Here is a 17,751-nt window from a genome sequence, read left to right on the forward strand (position 1 = left end):
CATGGATAAACAAATTTATCATTCTGCCATAAAAAGAAATGAAGTACTCCACATGCCACAACACGATGAACCCTGAAAACATGCCAAGTCAAAGAAGATACATACAAAAGGTCACATATTATATGATTCCATTTATAAGAAATGTCTGAACAGGCAAAACAGACAGAAGGCAGACTATTGGTTGCTAAGGCCTGGGGGAAGAGAGGAATAATAAGTAACTGCTTATGGGTATGGGGCTTTAACTAGAGGTGATAAAAATATTTTGAAACTAAACAGAGGTGGTGGCAGTGCAACACTGTAAATATAAGTAAGTGCCATTAAACTGTCTACTTCAAAATGGCTCATTTTCTGTTATGTGATTTAATCTCAATTTTTTGAATAACATACTAAGTTTAATAAACTTAGATTTTTTCGCCAACATATAATAGATTTAACACAATCTACATTTTAAAATTCAGTTCTACATACTATATAAGGATACTATCATTTCGATGCTGCCATGAATAGAACTCCTTACAATGTGGTTAATGAATTTTCTTACTAGTTTACTTTTATTAAATTTTCAGTCTAAAATTTAAAAAAATTTTTTAATATGATTATATATTCTTTTATCTCAGGCATGATAGAAACATATCACAAAAGCATTCATCTTTAAGTTGGTTAAAAAACAACAGTGAAAATTTAGCACAACATACCATTCTCAGAAAATTCACATTTTAAAGTTTCTAATAGTAATCTCTAACTAACTATACTGAACTAGGGTATCTTAATCCTAAAGAAGGTTACATTTGATTTAGGAATACAGGTCAATTTCTATCATAATAAACATACATCTACAGAAATTATTTCAATTATTATACTAAATATGCCAAAGTTATAAATACATACCTCTGCACATAGGTGGAAATAGCAAAGAAGTATAGTTGCTTCAGAACATGTAATAACCAAAATGATAAACACCAGAAATAGGAAGCCAAACATGTAATACATCTGGTGTGACCTATAATCAAACACATCAAGATATAACTATAAATATTTTCAATTTGACATAATACATAACACAATCTTTTCATTCTTCTTGGACTAAAAAGGTTTGCTTTTTCTCTCAACTAACCAAACAAGATGAATTCTCATAGGCTGGGATGGTGATGGGGTGTGAAGGGGAGGAGCAGGAAGAATATGCCAATGTCACTGGACTTTGCCTTCCGCTTAGGGAGGCCTGAAACTTCTATTTATTCCCATCTAGCTAGTCTACTTGTCTGCTGGTGTGCCGGGCATATTTGATAAAAACTTACTGAAAAGGCAGAGCCAACTAAGAATACATAACCATTTCTTATCACATACAATAAAACCAGTTGAATTTGGAAAATTAGTATAATGATTGGGAAGGAAAGATATGTTCTAATCACTAAAAAGCTCACATTTAGTTCTAACTTTCTGTAACCTCCAACCTTGGTACTTTCTGTAACATATGTCAACGTGATCCAATAACAATCATGATGTAACACTGTATATTTATACACACACAGACACACACGAGAATGGCTCAAAATTACTATTACGAGTTTTTACATGTGAACAAGCAATTGGAGAATGAAAGCATCTGAGAATTGGAAAGGACTTTGCAGGTCATCTAGACCAACCCCTTCTCCAATCCTAAGAGCTCAGAGGATCCTCTCTCTGGGGCAGTACAGATTAGTTAGGAACATAGGTTTGGAGAAATTTAGGTTAATCTTCTGTCACAGGGCTGCTGTGTAACACAGGCGAATTACTGAACTTCCAAAGCCTCATTTACATCTCTGTAAAACGGGGATAACATTCATCTCACAGAGTTCTGAGAATGAAGAATAAGAATTAAGTAAGTGTAAGAATTAACAAGCCTTCAATTCATATTATACTAGCTGTTATCACTATTGTTCATTTTCCCACACAGAAAAGATAAAAATAAGCTTTTGGCTTTTAAGAGTTCCGATTACTGGAGAACTGCTTACATTTATAAGATACAAATAGTAAACCACATAAACAAACAAAAAGCAAATATTACATATAATGGTAATGAGAATGAGAGGACTTTGTCCTTAGCTTACCAAATACTATTCAGAATGAAGAAAAGCTGTATAAAGATGCAGCCAAAGGGCAAAATCCCTCCCATGATAATACCAGGTAAGGGCTTCGTGTAGAACGACTGTTCTGGAATCTGACGTGGAATCTGATTGGTTCGAACTGGGTGTTCAATGGCCTTCAGTAAAGAAATAAAGGAAGAATTCCTAATTATCTATCTGTCTTAAATATTCTTCTCTGCACAAGATTATTTGCCTGCTTTTCTCCAGCTTCCATGTTGTCCCTAATTGCAATAAAGTCTACTTAAGACATCAAACTAAAATTTTGTCTACAGAAGCCATGAACCAGGTGCCATCAGGGACAATCCTCAGTCTGTCTACTGGAAAAAGTGAATACTGTCTCCAGCAGTTATCCACTGACTAATGGCTTTAGACACAGCAAGAATTACACAGGAGATAAGAGAATATGTGGAAAATAATAGCTAATAAAAAGTTAGAGTTAGGCTTTTCATTTTAATTACATATGTACTGTAAGAAATCAGCTGGTTCTGGAATTTTGGTCAATGTATTTTTATTTGGAGGTGGGCAATGTCATCTTTATTAAAATTGCTCATTTTACTAAGACCTAAGAACATGAAAACAACAATGAATGGCTGCATGAAGTTTTATGACCACAAGGAGTTGGTGATATTCTCAACTCTTCTCTCTTTCATGACATACTACATGGTGGTATAAAAGTCACCGGAACCTAAAGTACAAAAGCAGCCATATGAGGGGGGAAGGGTACAGATGCAAAAATTCATTTTCTTGTACGAAAGTTCAAAAACATCCTTCTATAGTTTTGTGATGATAAATCAAAATTTTAAACTTGGTATTTTCATTAAGAGTGTACTTCTGCAGACTAGATTATAATTTTACATGTAGATACATGAGTATACAGGGAGAGAATCATGTATATCATTCTCCAATACTTACATTTTAAATGTTTTTTTTTTAATTTCCCAGGCTGATATTAAATAGAAATATTTTAAACTTTAAACAGCAAAATTTTGGAATTTCAAGTAATTATTTAATCCATGTAATTAAAAAATTCAAACCTGTCAGTTCACTACTTCGGATATACAAAGTCATAAATTAAACAAAATGCCAAAGAATTTTTTTAAAAAATCCTTCAGTAGCCAGGCATGAAAGTACAGCAGAGGCTGTGGAGCAGTGCCAGCTTCTGCCAGGGACTTCTGGGTCCTGCTCACAAAGTATACTAACCACACAGTCTTTCTTTTACCCTGTGGACTTGATATTTTCAGGAAAAGACAGGGATACTGAAGTGCAGTTAGGGGAGGATACTGATGAGATGGAAGAATAAGATCTTGTTTGTTTTTTCCTTTTAGCCTGAGGGCAGAACGGGGCAGCAAAGTGAGAGAAGGCTGACTGAGCGTGGGAGAGAAACCAGAGGAAGGACTGAAACCTGAGTATCATCTACCTGAGTATAATCTTCCTTAAAATCCAGTATTAGCAGGGAAGCAGATACAGTTTATTTCAAAGCTACATATCACAAACATTTGCTACTCTTACTCTGCAGCTACTTTTCTTATAGTGACTTCTTAACCCATCCTCTTTGCTTACTTAGTTAAACTTTGTGCATTAAGAACACTTATAGCTGGCTGGAAGAGGTGGCTCACGCCTGTAATTCCAGCAGTTTGGGAGGCTGAGGCGGGCGGATCACCTGAGGCCAGGAGTTCAAGACCAGCCTGGCCAACATGGTGAAACCCAATCTCTGCAAAAAAAATTAAAATTAATAAAACACTTATTAGCTAAGAGAAAAAAAAAATGCCTAATTTGGGTTTAAAAAACGTAACACAATAATTTATATATATAGTATAAATAAATTAAATATGTTTTCATTAGTTTATATCAGCATTTCTTTCCCAAATAATCTATATTAGTTTCTATTTACTTAAGACACTTTGAAACCTAAGTTTACATCTGTAACCTCTCCCACATTCCTAAATAATACTGTTTATAAAATATTCTATTAAATCCAGACCCTAAAGGACAAGTTTACATCTTTACACACTTTTATGGTATCTTTTGAGATGACAATGCTAATTTCTGCAGCTAAAATTCATCTAACACAACACTTATAAACTCACATTCTTCTTAAAACCAAAGTATGCACCAATAAACGTCAGAGGCACAGATATGCAGAACCACAAGGCCAATATAGCAACCAATGTTCCAAAAGGAATAGCTGCTGAAGATCCTTCTCCCCAGAGGATCAGATTCATTATAAAGAAGTCAGCAAATACAATCCTGAAAGACACAACAGGCTTTTGGGTAAAACCAAAGTTAACAAAATGTAACAATAATATGTAATTAATATTACAACTTCTAATATACATACAAAGAAAGTGGAATTGCTGCATCACAGGATGTGTGAATATAAAACTTGACTAGAAACTACCCAATTGCTCTTCAGATTGGGTTTGCCTGACTTAAACTCCTACTAGCAGCCTATGAAAGTCACTTCTTTACATATTTTCATTACACTTGGAATTGTCAGGTTGTTGTTTTCCTTTGGATTTCTTATTGAAAACTGCAGCAAGCGTCCAGTGTTTGTTGGCTGTTTTGGTTTTACCTTCTGTGCTGTGCTGCTGACATCCACTGCTCAGTTTTCATTTGGGCTGCATGTCTTGCCAAGTCATGTATGTGAGTTATTTACATATTCTATTTACTAAATCCAATTAAATATCTTGTTGTCATAGTCTGTGGGTTTTTCTAAACCCAAACATCTAAATGTGTATAATTTCCTTTCAGTCTTTCTTCTGAATACATTTTAAAAAATATGGTTGTAATCATACAATAATCACTTCTACTTATCCCACACAGCTTTTAAGTGCTACAACTTTCCTCTTTATCCTTTGTGTACTCTGTTTAAGAAAGCCTTCCCTAACCTGGGATCATAAAGATGCTCTTATACGGTAGTTACGCCTGTTGTATTTAGGTTTGATGCCACCTAGAACTGAAGACTTTCTCCCTTCATAAAGAGAATCAGTTGTCCCAGCATCACTTATCTAACAGTTCCTCTGGCTCATGGTGCCACATCTAGCATGCTGCCATGGATACAGGATCTACTTCTGTATTCTTCATCCCAGCAACCCCTGGACATCTCCAAACACCTTCACAATGCTTGGTCTTTTCATCAAGAAACATGGTGAATTTCCATCTCTTACTAGTTAATAATCTTCTAGGCTTGTCTTATGGATTCTGCATACTTTGAGAGGTTATTTCAGGCCTATTGGGTAGGTTTTCTATGAATAGAGTCCTCTTCCAGCATAACTACCACTACTATTAAAACGCTTAACTGGTTAATGGTGGTATTTAGGATCTTGGAACATTAGTTGATACCTAGCCATTTTGCCAAACTCTTTTTATTAATTCTACAAGTTTTACTGTTAAAATTTGTTGGTGTTCTTTGTATACAAATCATGTCATCTATAAATAATAAGATGAAATCCACCTTTTTGTTTCCTCCTTTACTGTGAATAGAACTTAAATAACAAGCCATGAAAGAGTATGCACCAATAAATGTCCCTAGTGTTTTATTATCAATGACGTTGGTTCTGAAGTAGAGATAAGATTCTTTTTAATACAAACTAATATTTCTCTATTAAATTTTTTTAAAACCTGAAAACAATGCTCAATATTATCAAAGGTCATTTTATTGCATCTGTTGTAATAATTATATGGAGGTATTTATTTATGTAGAATTATATGACTAGATTTCCTGTTATTAAATGTTCCTTCTATTCCTAGGTGACCGCCAAGTCCCCCAGCCCCTGAATACTTGAGTTCTCAGCACACTCTATTTACCTGCTGGTAAACATCTACGCTTAAGAGCAGAATGAAGAATACCGATCAGAGAAGCGCTGATCAGAGACATAAAAGAACTGGCACAGGACAATTTCTATGAAGCCAAAACAGGAAGGAGTTTCAAGGAGAAGGTGTTCCAACGTAAAACAATACAGAGGCAGAGAGAGAAAATGGTTTCTGGATTTGAAAATGGGAACATTATTGGTAAACTTAGAAGTTTCAGTAAAATGATGGAGAAAAATATGGATTATGTGGCTTTACACTGCAAGTGTTCACTGAGAAAGGAGAAGAAAGGAGTACAGACTATTTTTTTCAAGGCATTTTGTTGGGAACACAAAAGACATGAGATAGAAATAACAGGGGAAGCTGCTTATGATCCCTTTTTAGGGGAGACATGAGTACATTTGTAGGAATAAAAGAACCACATAAGCAGAACATATGAAACGGGAGCAACGGAAGATGTGTGGGATTGGAGGGAGAGAAGCCTGAAAAGCAAGATTGGGAGATTCTGCAGGAAATCGGTCTTGGTAAGGAAGGACACTTTCGTGAGTTGACAGAGGGAAAGAAAAGAAAGGATATGGCTTGAGAAAAGCATAAAAATTTGGATAGAACCAGTAATTGAAAAGAATGTGAATCTTTGGTGGAGGTGATAATCAGAGAGAATATTTATCCCAAATGTGTATTAAAATGCTGCTGCCATCACGCTTGCATTTCTAGCCTGCAAATGGAACAGTTCTGGTTTCTAGACTTCATCATCTTTGGCTTTCTTTATTGCTGTGGTCTGTTCACAGGTCAGTTCTTCCCCACCAGAAATGGGCAAGTTTGGGAGGAAGTGGGTTCTACTTCTGGGACCAGAATCACATCAAATAATTGAGAGGAGAAGCAGTTCCAGAGAATGAAGCGATTTTGTTTTGTTTTGGATTTGTGGTGGCTGCTTATTTTTTATTTTTGGTGTATATTACTTTACTTAATGGAATAGACTCTAAAAAGTGGCAATGCTTTGGATAAAAATGGGAAAACATACGCTTGCCTGAACTATCTTCAGGTGAGGATTCCTTCCTGTGACTGGGTCAAAAGCTTTAAATGCAGCCCTACAGACCAACACATCAGACTGACGACTTAAAACCAAGAAATAGAAAGACTTCAAAGAGAAGAAAACTAAAACATTTTTCATGTCTAAAGGTACTTCCCCAGATAAGACATGGGGTAATCATTTGGCAAATGTTTATAAAATGTTTACTTTTTACCCCTTTTCAAAAATTAAATTTACTTTCTTAGGTACATGATTTCGAGACACAGGGGATTAAAGACTCACAGACTGAAAATGTGGGGACTGACATATAATTATGTTAAGAAAATAATTCTTGAAAAATTCACTTACCCAGGACAAAGAAATGATGTTAATAAAACATTTGTTTTCCACTTCTCACCTCCAAAAGCTATACAGAATGAAACAAAAGTGGTATAAATACAGACTTTTCTTTAAAGCAAACCAAATATCTATATTATAAGTCTGATATATGCCGAACTGTCAGACAGCACTGAGTACTCATTCCTAGAAAATGGTACTAGCAAATATGATGTGATATTCCCTTATTAAATAATCCAAATTTGAGACATACAACATGGGATTCCCTAGATAAGTCCTGCTCCTGAGATTCAGAGGAAAGTCATCAGTTCTTCTTTTCTCCTCACAACCAAAAAAATCCTTAAACCCTGAGCCAGCATCAATCAATGGGCCTAGGTACAGAAAGGGCACATAGGATTCTCATTTGTCTTGCAGTCAGTTTCAGAATTTGTTATAAAACTAGGAACTGTCAAGCCTTATGTGCAACACATTTAAATTTCCAGAGTAGGCCAACTCCTTTCTAGCACTGTGGTTCCTAGGAGGAACTGTGATTCCTAGGAGGTGAGTGTGTCAGATAAGGCAACTAAGAAGGGTAGAAGTCTTATGGCCGTTTGACAGAACATGCTTCCTAATAAATGTTTTACTCTCCTTTGCCTCTCTCCAATTTTTTTTTTCTAGTTTAAAAAATTCAAATACTGAAGTAGCTAGAGTAAAAAATGAAAGTACACTTCTGCTCCCAGTTTAAAGTCAGAAATGAAAGTGGCTGAGATCTCAGAACAGCTATGATTTAAAAAAAAATTTTAACATAGTTTATAGGCATGTTTAGGTGCCACGTGCCCTAAAAGAAATTGGTAAAATTATATATACATATAAAATCATATATGTGTATCGTGATTTGAACTCACAGTGTTTCTGATAAAGAGACTGTTATGAAATGATTAATTCTGGGTTTACCACAACTCCGGTCAAAATTCAAATAATACATGATCTGCAGCGGGGAGGCCAGCAGGATGTGGAGGCAGTACTGGGAGGGGTGTGGACAGGAACGGGGTATGGGAAGGCAGCGGGGAGACCTGCAGGATGGGGAGGCATTAGTGGGAGAGGCATGGATGGGAATGGGCTGTGTGAAGACAGAGGTGAGGCCTGCAGGATAGGGAGGCATTGGTGGGAGGAGCATGGATGGGAACAGGGTGTGGGGAGACCTGAAGGATGGGGAGGCAGTAGTGGGAGGAGCGTGGATGGCAATGGGGTGTGAGAAGGCAGGCAGCCTGGCTGAGGAACCAACAGAAAGCCAGTGTGGCTGAAATCGTGAGAAAGTGGGAGTGTGGCATGAAGGAAGGCTTGTGTGGCAGGCAGAGGTCTGACTGTATTTTGTATGCATTCAAATACATATGATGACCCTAATCCTACCTCCTTTAGTAAAGGGGAAAGAAACAACTCGACAAAATTCACAGAAATTAAAACACACATACATACAGGGCTTCACATACTCAAGAGAGAACTGTGTCTGGCAAGGTCTAAGTTAATCTTCTACCTGGGGCTGAGATGACCCAATCCCACCTTCAGGTTGCCCATGTAACTCTGCTGTGTTTCACCACAAAACATTTTCATAGACAGACCCAAGGGAATCCCTGTATATCCCAGACAAGACTGTGGCATTCCTGGGGGGCCAACTCTGGCCCCCGCTGATCCTACCAGCTGCTTTCTAAGCCATCCAGTCCCATCTTGGCCTTGCTCTGTGGCCCTGACCCTTTTTCTCATTGAACTTTATTTTACTTCTAGAAAGCAAGAACACAAGAGATTGTGACTAATGATATTGCAAAAGTAACTTCCCAGCTCTCCAAAAAAGTGAGATCTTAGTTTACTTGAAACAGCTTATTTTTGTAAATATTAAATTAATACAATGTATGACTTCTCGTATTTAAGAAAAGGTACGCCTAGATATACTACTTGTTTTAGTGAAAAAAAATCAGTGATACTCATTTGTATACTTTTCTCCTTTATTAGTCTATATGTGCTTCTGTGAACACAGCAAATCTAATTTGTTCAGCCCAACCTGTTAAACCAAAGCTTAAAGAAAAAAAGAGGGAGGGGATGGTGGGTAAGCAGCACAGTTTGCTTGTTTCACTAAACATTTTCGAACAAATAAATCTTGGGATAGTCACTCATGTCATAAAAGGAATCACCAAGCAGGCTCCTTTTAACTAAGAGCAGACCCCTGTGAGGCACACTGTTTACAGAGCATCACCATCTGATACCCAGGTCAGACCCATAGCTGAAGCAGAGGCCCTTCCTGATCAGACACCAGTCACAGTGGGTTTGACTTACACTTATAGAATCTGGCAGCAACATAGCCTGCAGGGGTGCCCAGCAGCACCCACAGGACCACAGCACATGTCATCAGCGCTCCTCGGTTGGCAGGTGACAAAAACCCCAGGCAAGCGAAAACTAAAACACAAGTCATAAAAGGTTATACATGTTATCACTCTGTTTCCTTTGTTGTGAAATGATGGAGAAACCCTCATTTTTTAATTAATTCATGAAAAACCATGTGCTATCCTACCATGCAGCTATACTGAATCTCAATAATATTTAATGTATTGCACCAATCTGATCATACATGAGGCAAATTCACTTTGGAAGTTTCTTGTCGGAGTCCAGAAGACCTCATCCTTCCTGTGATCAGGGGAGGCTGACTGGATGCTCAAGAATGCATTTGGCTCTTCTGAGATTCAAGTACAGTCTTTAAAATTAACATAAATGATAATAATGTTCCCACTATGAAATATTCCCACTTTCACTGAAAAATACAGGGTCCTCTGGGGGTTAAAAAAAAAACAACAACAAAAACCTTACAACATTCAAACTAAGAGATATACAGAATCTAATCAAAGAATAAAATGAGGAAGAAAGATTTTATAGGGCCATTAGCTTTTCATAAATCACTGAAGGACTTGGTCAGCGATGGGGGGAAACCCTGGTCCTACCTTATTCATGTGGTTAGCTTTGTTTGCTCTTCTCTCTATAAGCCTTCCTACTAATGAGAATAAAAATGAGAAAAAAATGAGAATAAAAAAATTATATTCATAGAGATTCCCAGCTTTAAGCTGGGGCTCAGAAGTTATAAGGTGCTCAGAATTCCAAGGTGAGTATGATACTGCCGAGAAGAGTTTCAGATGGCTTTCTATTCCCAGCAGCAAGAAAATCCCTACTGTTTCCCCCAAAATGTGCATGACCAAGCACATATGTAACCAAGCACACACACACATCTCTGACCAAAGCACCAGAATCATGATCAGCAGGAAACACATCAGGGTAGCTTTAGAAGATGTACCCGGATTTCAACTAAGATGCAACCCCTTTCTCCTCCCCTGCCTGAAAAACGGACTGCCCTTCAGCAAAAGTTCCTATTTGAGGACTTAAAGAAAATGATTCCCATCATATTCTAGCCTACGCTCTCTGTAACTTTCCTTCCTTAAAAGTTCACTTTTCTTGCTGAACCCAATAAAGACCAGATCATGGCAGAAGACAGCTCCTTGTAAGATTTGAAAGCAGTTTATCTTCAAGCATTCATTCTGCTCTAAGTCTACTTTGGTTCTCTGGCAACCAGTGCCTTCACACTACCCTCTGTCCAAACCTTTTTTAAGATGCCTTTTCCTGACCTACCCTCTTTAGCATGACATATTTCTTTTTAGTACGACATACTTACAAATTCTAGCTCCACCCATCAAAGTTGTATCTCCTTAAGTTGTTAGTAGATTTAAAAAAAGATGTTCTAGTTAGTCTTCAAATTGAGCCTGAAGGTGTGAGTCAGTGGTTCCCAAACTTATTCAGTGCCAGACATTTGGAAATGATACCGCTCTTTGCAAAGCATTTATATAATTAATTTCATCCAAAAAATTTAGAGTAACTTCACTAACGAAAAATCACTAGAGTAGTATGTATTTAACATGCAATCAAACATAAAAACAAATATTTACTAAAAACTTATTAAAGGTCGGTTTCTGAATTCTCCTAGTAATATTCATTTGTTGCTACTTATCAGTAGCAGGCATCAATAAAGTAAAATACATTAAATAAAGGTAAATTTAGAAAATTCTATTCATAAACATTTTTTTTCTCTTCCAATAAAGAAAACTGAAAGACAATGGAATTAACATATACCCAGAGGTCATCTCAGAACCACTCCTGTGGCTATCAATACCTCTAAGGAACATCTATTGGAAAAAAAAAAAAAAAAGATTGTCCTAGTTGGCAAAAATTTAAATACAATTTCTGAAGTTGTTGAGGTAGCTCAAAGAAGAGGCTCTTTTTACAGAAGAAGGTCCTTTCCTACACACTCGCTTTCTCTAGAGAAAGAGAGCTCCTGCTTCCTAAATCCTCCCCAGATGAGAAAGGTCTACAAAGTGCTTCCTGCCCCATCCCCTCTCTTCCCACCTCCTCCCTCTGTGGAAGCCAAGAATATCTTGGAACCCTAACCAGACTGTGCCTGCCCCTGAAGGCTGGGTAATAGAGACCCCAAGTGGTCCTGGTTCTGGGCTCAGAACTGAGGTATTAGACTCAGATGCTGAGGTATTAAGGACCTGTTCACCTCCAGCCCAGTGATTCCCTGACAAAGGCTTGTCTCTGAAGAGCTGAAGGGAGAGACCAAGAATCAGTCTTTGGGTGCAGCTAACCCTGCCCCAAGTCACTTAGAGCCAAAGCACCCAGATTTTGAGAACTAAAAGACTCTCAGAAATAATCTAGCCTACCTACCCACTTAGAAAAACTGGTTTTTAAACAATTACTATATTTATAAAGTATTTTCTACTTTAAAGTTTTCAGTTAACACTTACATAGAGTCACAAAGGTCATAATTAAAATCTGTGTCCCAGATCCTAGGAAGACTGATAGCAGCATCCCTTTTCTTGGAGGACGGAATATATCACCATGAACTAGTTTCCAGCCAAATTCTTCCTGGGCATCCTCCTAAAAGGGGAATGAAATCAGTTCAATTTTATTATGGTATCAACAAGACAACCACAGACAGTTTTTTCACTGGTGAATATGCTGTTGCAGAAAAAATTTTTTTTTTTTTAACTTACAAATGTTACTATCTATTTCAATTTTGAAGAACAGAGCTTGACTCATGGAGCTTTATATGGCTTTGTTGAATTGTCTTATATGTCAGTTTCTTGAATTTATGACATTAAGGTCTACAAATATAGTTATTGAGAAATTTTATAAAGACAATGTGATTGCTACCTAGTTCTACTCTAAGTTAAGCTTTGTGATCCAACTTGATGACAATTTTTAGTCACACTCTATCCTCTTCAACCTACTTTTAATAATCCCCACAATAAGAAAATGGCATTAGCTCTCATATTACAGCTACTCTGCTAATACAGTAAACATGGCTGTAAACATATTAATAAGTTTGTGTCACCAGCCCAAACTGCAGCCCTGATCTCCAGACATACACACAAGTACCTAATTACCAGCTTCACTTGGTTGTTTAATATACATCTTGAATGGAATTATCCATAACTGAAAAGATTATTGATTCTCTTTTCCCACCTAAATCTGCTCTTCCTACAGATTCCTTCAGTAGATAAAAACTCCATCCTTCCAGCTGCTCAGTCCCCCAAGCCCCGGAGTCATCCATGATTTTTCCCTTCTTTTCCTACCTTGCACACAACCTTTTAACAAATGTTATGGCTCTGCCACCAAAATATATCCACAGGATGCCCACCACCCTCCTGGTTCAAGTCAACCCATCTTACCTGACTACTGAATATACACTAAACCTGTCTGTTCCTGCCCTTGCCACTATTCAGTTGATCCTCAATACAGCAGCCAGAGGGATTGTTCTGGTGGTTTGAGCCAGAAACACAGGGTCATTCACTGACTTTTCTTCAGCTTCTACACTCTCCACCACTAACTAGTCAATCAGCTCCATCCCACCTCCCAAACATCCTTCGTATTTATCTGTCCACTCAGCTCCTTCCTCCCTGCCACCTTCCTTGGTCTCTGGGAATTCTGTAACAGGTCTCCTGACTGGTCTCTATAACTCCAATTTTGCCCTGTACTGGATGATTCTCAACATAATATTCAAAGTAATTTTCTTAAAACATGTATCTGGCCATATCATTGCATTTTAAAATTCTTCAACAGCTTCTCAATGACCTTCAAACTGTACAGCTTAAAAGATCCTCGGAATCTGGCCTCTGCTTGTTCAGCTTCCTCTGTCAACATTCCCTCAAGGGTATATTGGCATCCCTCCCCCAAATCCCCATTCAAACTACTACCTTTTCAAGCAGTAGACAATGATACTGCTAATATATTAAATTTACATTTTTAAATAAATATAAATCAACTGAAATTTGAAATGTGGAAAACTGTACAGAGGCATTAATCCTGCTTTTAAAATATCTAGGCTGGGAGCAGTGGCTCATGCCTATAATCCCAGCACTTTGGGAGGCCGAGGTGGGTAGATCATTTGAGGTCAGGAATTCAAGACCAGCCTGGCCAACATGGTGAAACCCCACCTCCACTAAAAATACAAAAATTAGCTGGGCGGTAGTGGCATGCGCCTGTAATCCTAGCTACTCGGGAGACTGAGGCAGGACAATTACTTGAGCCTGGGAGGTGGAGGTTGTGGTGAACCAAGATTGCACCACGGCATTCTAATCTGGACGATAGAGTGAGACTCTGTCTCAAAAATAAATAATAAATAAATAAATAAAACGTCTAACTTTTAAGGCAACAGTAAAAATCAAAATATTTACCTCCCCTTGGTACAAAATACTTTCCTACACTTGGGAATTAGACTTCACTTGGTCATTTGCAAGGAATGTACAAAGTTGAAGTATTATTAGACGTATGTAGGCTCTAAGTGAATTAAAATTATATCTGGAATTGGCTTCAAAAAACCTGGTGGGCATAGGTGGAATTCCACAGATGGAAACAAGATTGAACCTGAGTTTATTAAGTGTTGGACTAGGGTGTGGGCACTTTAATCTCTTTAGATTTGTGAATGTCTCTTTAAAAAGTAGGGGAAGAAAACATGCATCTCTTCTTTTAGGTGGGGTAGTATTAACAGGGGGCCATTTCTGATCACATTTTATTAAGTGGGCACTAAAAATATTAAAGGGTGTAAGTGAAAACTAAGTTTCCCCCAGGGAGAAAGGCTCCCTGTTCTGCCGCAAACCACTGTGACTAGGTTCTTGTTATTCTTGTAGAGATATTCTATCTATATACCAGCAATGCATGAATAGATTTTCTCATTTTTTTTCACAAAAACGGTTGCATATTATACACAGTTTTATATCTTGCTTTTTTAGTCTAACGACATCATGAAGGTGCTTCTCTTTGTAGATATGGTTACCTCATTCTTTTTAGTGATTACATAGTATTTTACAATATGGATATTCTATAATTTACAAAATTCGTCCCCTATTGACAGATATTTTGGTTGTTTATATTCTTCTACTATTTATAAAAAACAAGATGCTTATTGTTAAAAAAATAAAATCTTCTGCATTCATTAATTTCTACAAATGGAATTTTCGGGTCAATTTATATTATAAACTAAGACAAGTTGCCAAATTGTTCTCTAAAGGTTACATCACTTTACATCCTCATGTCAATTCCCCAACACAGACTTATATCAAACATTTAAATTTCTGCCAATGTACCAGGTGAACAAACAATAATCACAGAACAATAATTTCTTTTATGGCTTTTGTCTCTCTGTGATACTTATAAAATTCTACCTTTTGCTAAGATTTAAACATAACTTCACATATGTTCTTCTAGTGTTTGATAGATCGATTTTCATGTAAATCATTATTTTAAATAATAAAGTTGGAATTTACCTTTTCTCCCCCAGGTGACCACCACTTTATCCCAATACCATTCAATAAAGCATCTGTTTTCCTCCTGTTGATATACATTTGTTAACCTCTACATTTAGACTTACTATACACAGAAAAGGTTTACTTGGTATTTCTTTGTTCACCAATCCTTCTAAATCTCCCTTTAGGATTCACTTTATTTATTTATTATCTGCTCAAGTTTTCTATAAATTCTTTCCATGAAGATCAGCTTGTAGTCAACTGTTTCTGTTCATCTGTAAGAGATGAACACCTCACCTTCATTCTTCTTATTTTTTTTTAATTTTGAGACAGGGTCTCTGTTGCCCATGCTGGAGTGCAGTGGTGCGACCACAACTCACTGCATCCTTGACCTCCTGGGCCCAAGTGATCCTCCCATCTTAGCTTCCCAAGTAGTTAGAACCAAAGGCGTGAGCCACCACCATGCCCAGTGAATTTTTTATTTTTAAATTTTTTTGTAGAGATGGGGTCTCCCTATGTTGCCCAGGCTTGTCTTGAACTCCTGTGCTCAAGTAATTCTCTCACCTTGGCCTACCAAAGTGTTGGGATTACAGGTGTGAGCCACCGTACCTGGCCTCATCTTCATTTTTGAAAGATGACTTCTCTGTGTACACAATTCTATGTAAATAGTTAATTTCTCTTACCAAATTTAATGATACTTAGTCTTGGCGCTTCCATCGTCAATCTAATTGTTTTTCCTTGGTAGATGCTGAGTCTTTTTTCCCTTGGGCTGATTCTAGGATACTCTCCTTTCTCTAAGGTTCTATAGTTTTGTTACAATTGATGTAAATGTGGATTTCTTTTTATTTATTCTGCTCAGGATACACTGTGTTTTCTGTATCTATGTATTTTTACTTTTTATCCAGTCTGAAAAATTCTGAGCTCTTACTTTTTCATATATTTTATCTGCAATGAAGAGTTCCAGTGTCTGGAATCTCTAGAGATCTAAATCTGTTCTTTACTGCAAATTTTGTGAATTTCCGACTAGTATTTCATATTTTATTGCCCTTAAATTAGAAGAATCCTGTGAATCTAAATGTGGGAGACTTTTTTCCCCAGAGGATAACCAACTATAAGCTTGGCTCTGTTTAAAACACCAGATACCACAGTGAGTGCAACAGAAAAATCCCTACTCTCAGGAGTACACATTCTCATTGCAAAGACAATAAACAAAATAAGTCAGGAAAGTATACTGTACATTATAATGGTAATAAGCAGTACACAAAAACACAGGATGTATGGGTATGTGCAGGATAGGATGTAACTTAAATGGAATGACTGGGAGGGGCTCAATGGGAAGATCACATTTTGTAAAGATTGGAGGGAGGTAAGGGAACTAGTCATGTAAATGAGCGATGGACATTCTAAGCAGATAAAACAGTAAATGTGAAGGCTCTGAGGTGGGAATCTGTGGCTGCTCCGTCTGAGGAACATCAAGGTAGATGGCATAGGTGAAGCAGAGTGCTGAGGTAACATGGGGCCTTAGAGGCCACTGTAAAGCCCTTGACTCTGGCTCTGAGTGAATAGGAAGTCCCTGGAGGGCTGTGCTCTGGAGTGAAATGATCTCATTTCTGTTTGAGCAGTTTTGCTCTGACTGCTGTGCTAAAAGATGGGAAGTAGGACAGGAGTGGAAGCAGCGTCATCACTGGCCCGTGTGCCACAGGGCGACGCTGTACAAATTAAGACAAAACTCCATTAACAACAATTATTTGGAATAGCCAATTATGAGCAGAGTATTTTAAAATTACTTTAATACAATATTTAGTAAGACACAAAATAAATAAAAATCATAGGAAAGAGGGTATAGAGTACAAATGTTAAAAGCTTATAAATATTCATATATATTTTTTCCCAATCAGAACAGGTGACAGGTTGGGGGAGAGGAGGCTTAAGAAGCTAGGGGAAGAGAATATAATAGAAACCGGAGTTTGCATTCATTCCAAATTACTGTGATTCTTGTGAAAATTCTTTTGTTATGCTGCTATGAAATGAAGAGTAGAAAATGTGTAACATTTTGTAACTTAAAAAATTTGAGATTACAGAGGCTGGGACATGCAATTATTTTGACTATACCAAAAGGTAGAAATGACACAAATTTGTTAAAATTAATTAAAAAAAATTAAACACACAAATAAAAATTGCTCAGGAGTTATTCCATTCAACCTTGTGGTTTCACAAACTGGGTATGTGTCAGGGATGGAGAATCCTAACAGAGTTGTAACTGCGCAACTACACCCCACGCTGCACCAGTCCATTCCGACAGAGGAGGCTGTGAGCAGGTCAGCTCCGGTGCTGACTCCATTTCTGGAGCGTCTCAATTCTTTTATTTTTTTTTTGGAGAGTCTTGCTCTGTCTGTCACCCAGGTTGGAGTGCAGTGGCATGATCTCAGCACACTGCAACCTCTGTCTCCTGTGTTCAAGCAATTCTCTTGCCTCAGCCTCCTGAGTAGCTAGGACTACAAGTACCTGCCACCACGCCTGGCTAATTTTTGTGATTTTTAGTAGAGATAGGGTTTCGCCATGTTGGCCAGGCTGGTCTTGAACTCCTGACCTCAGGTTATCAGCCCACCTTGGCCTCCCAAAGTTCTGGGATTATAGG

At 37.5% G+C, this 17,751-nt stretch overlaps 1 protein-coding gene across 1 annotated transcript in view; it reads right to left on the bottom strand.

The window, feature by feature from the left end:
• The window catches only part of TM9SF2 (transmembrane 9 superfamily member 2), a 65,436-nt gene that overhangs the window by 7,106 nt on the left and 40,579 nt on the right, over positions 1 to 17,751 (bottom strand). The window contains exons 10-15 of the mRNA XM_021677390.2: positions 12,114 to 12,246; positions 9,607 to 9,726; positions 7,312 to 7,369; positions 4,211 to 4,370; positions 2,088 to 2,239; positions 889 to 1,000 (exon numbers count right to left, since the gene is read on the bottom strand). Of these exons, the coding sequence (XP_021533065.2) occupies positions 889 to 1,000; positions 2,088 to 2,239; positions 4,211 to 4,370; positions 7,312 to 7,369; positions 9,607 to 9,726; positions 12,114 to 12,246 (735 nt within the window). The remainder of the gene's footprint in view (positions 1 to 888; positions 1,001 to 2,087; positions 2,240 to 4,210; positions 4,371 to 7,311; positions 7,370 to 9,606; positions 9,727 to 12,113; positions 12,247 to 17,751) is intronic.

The sequence above is a fragment of the Aotus nancymaae genome, unplaced genomic scaffold (genome assembly GCF_030222135.1).
Source record: "Aotus nancymaae isolate 86718 unplaced genomic scaffold, 86718_ANA_hifiasm-v0.15.2.pri h1tg000048l, whole genome shotgun sequence".
In the NCBI taxonomy this organism is placed as follows: Eukaryota; Metazoa; Chordata; class Mammalia; order Primates; family Aotidae; genus Aotus; species Aotus nancymaae.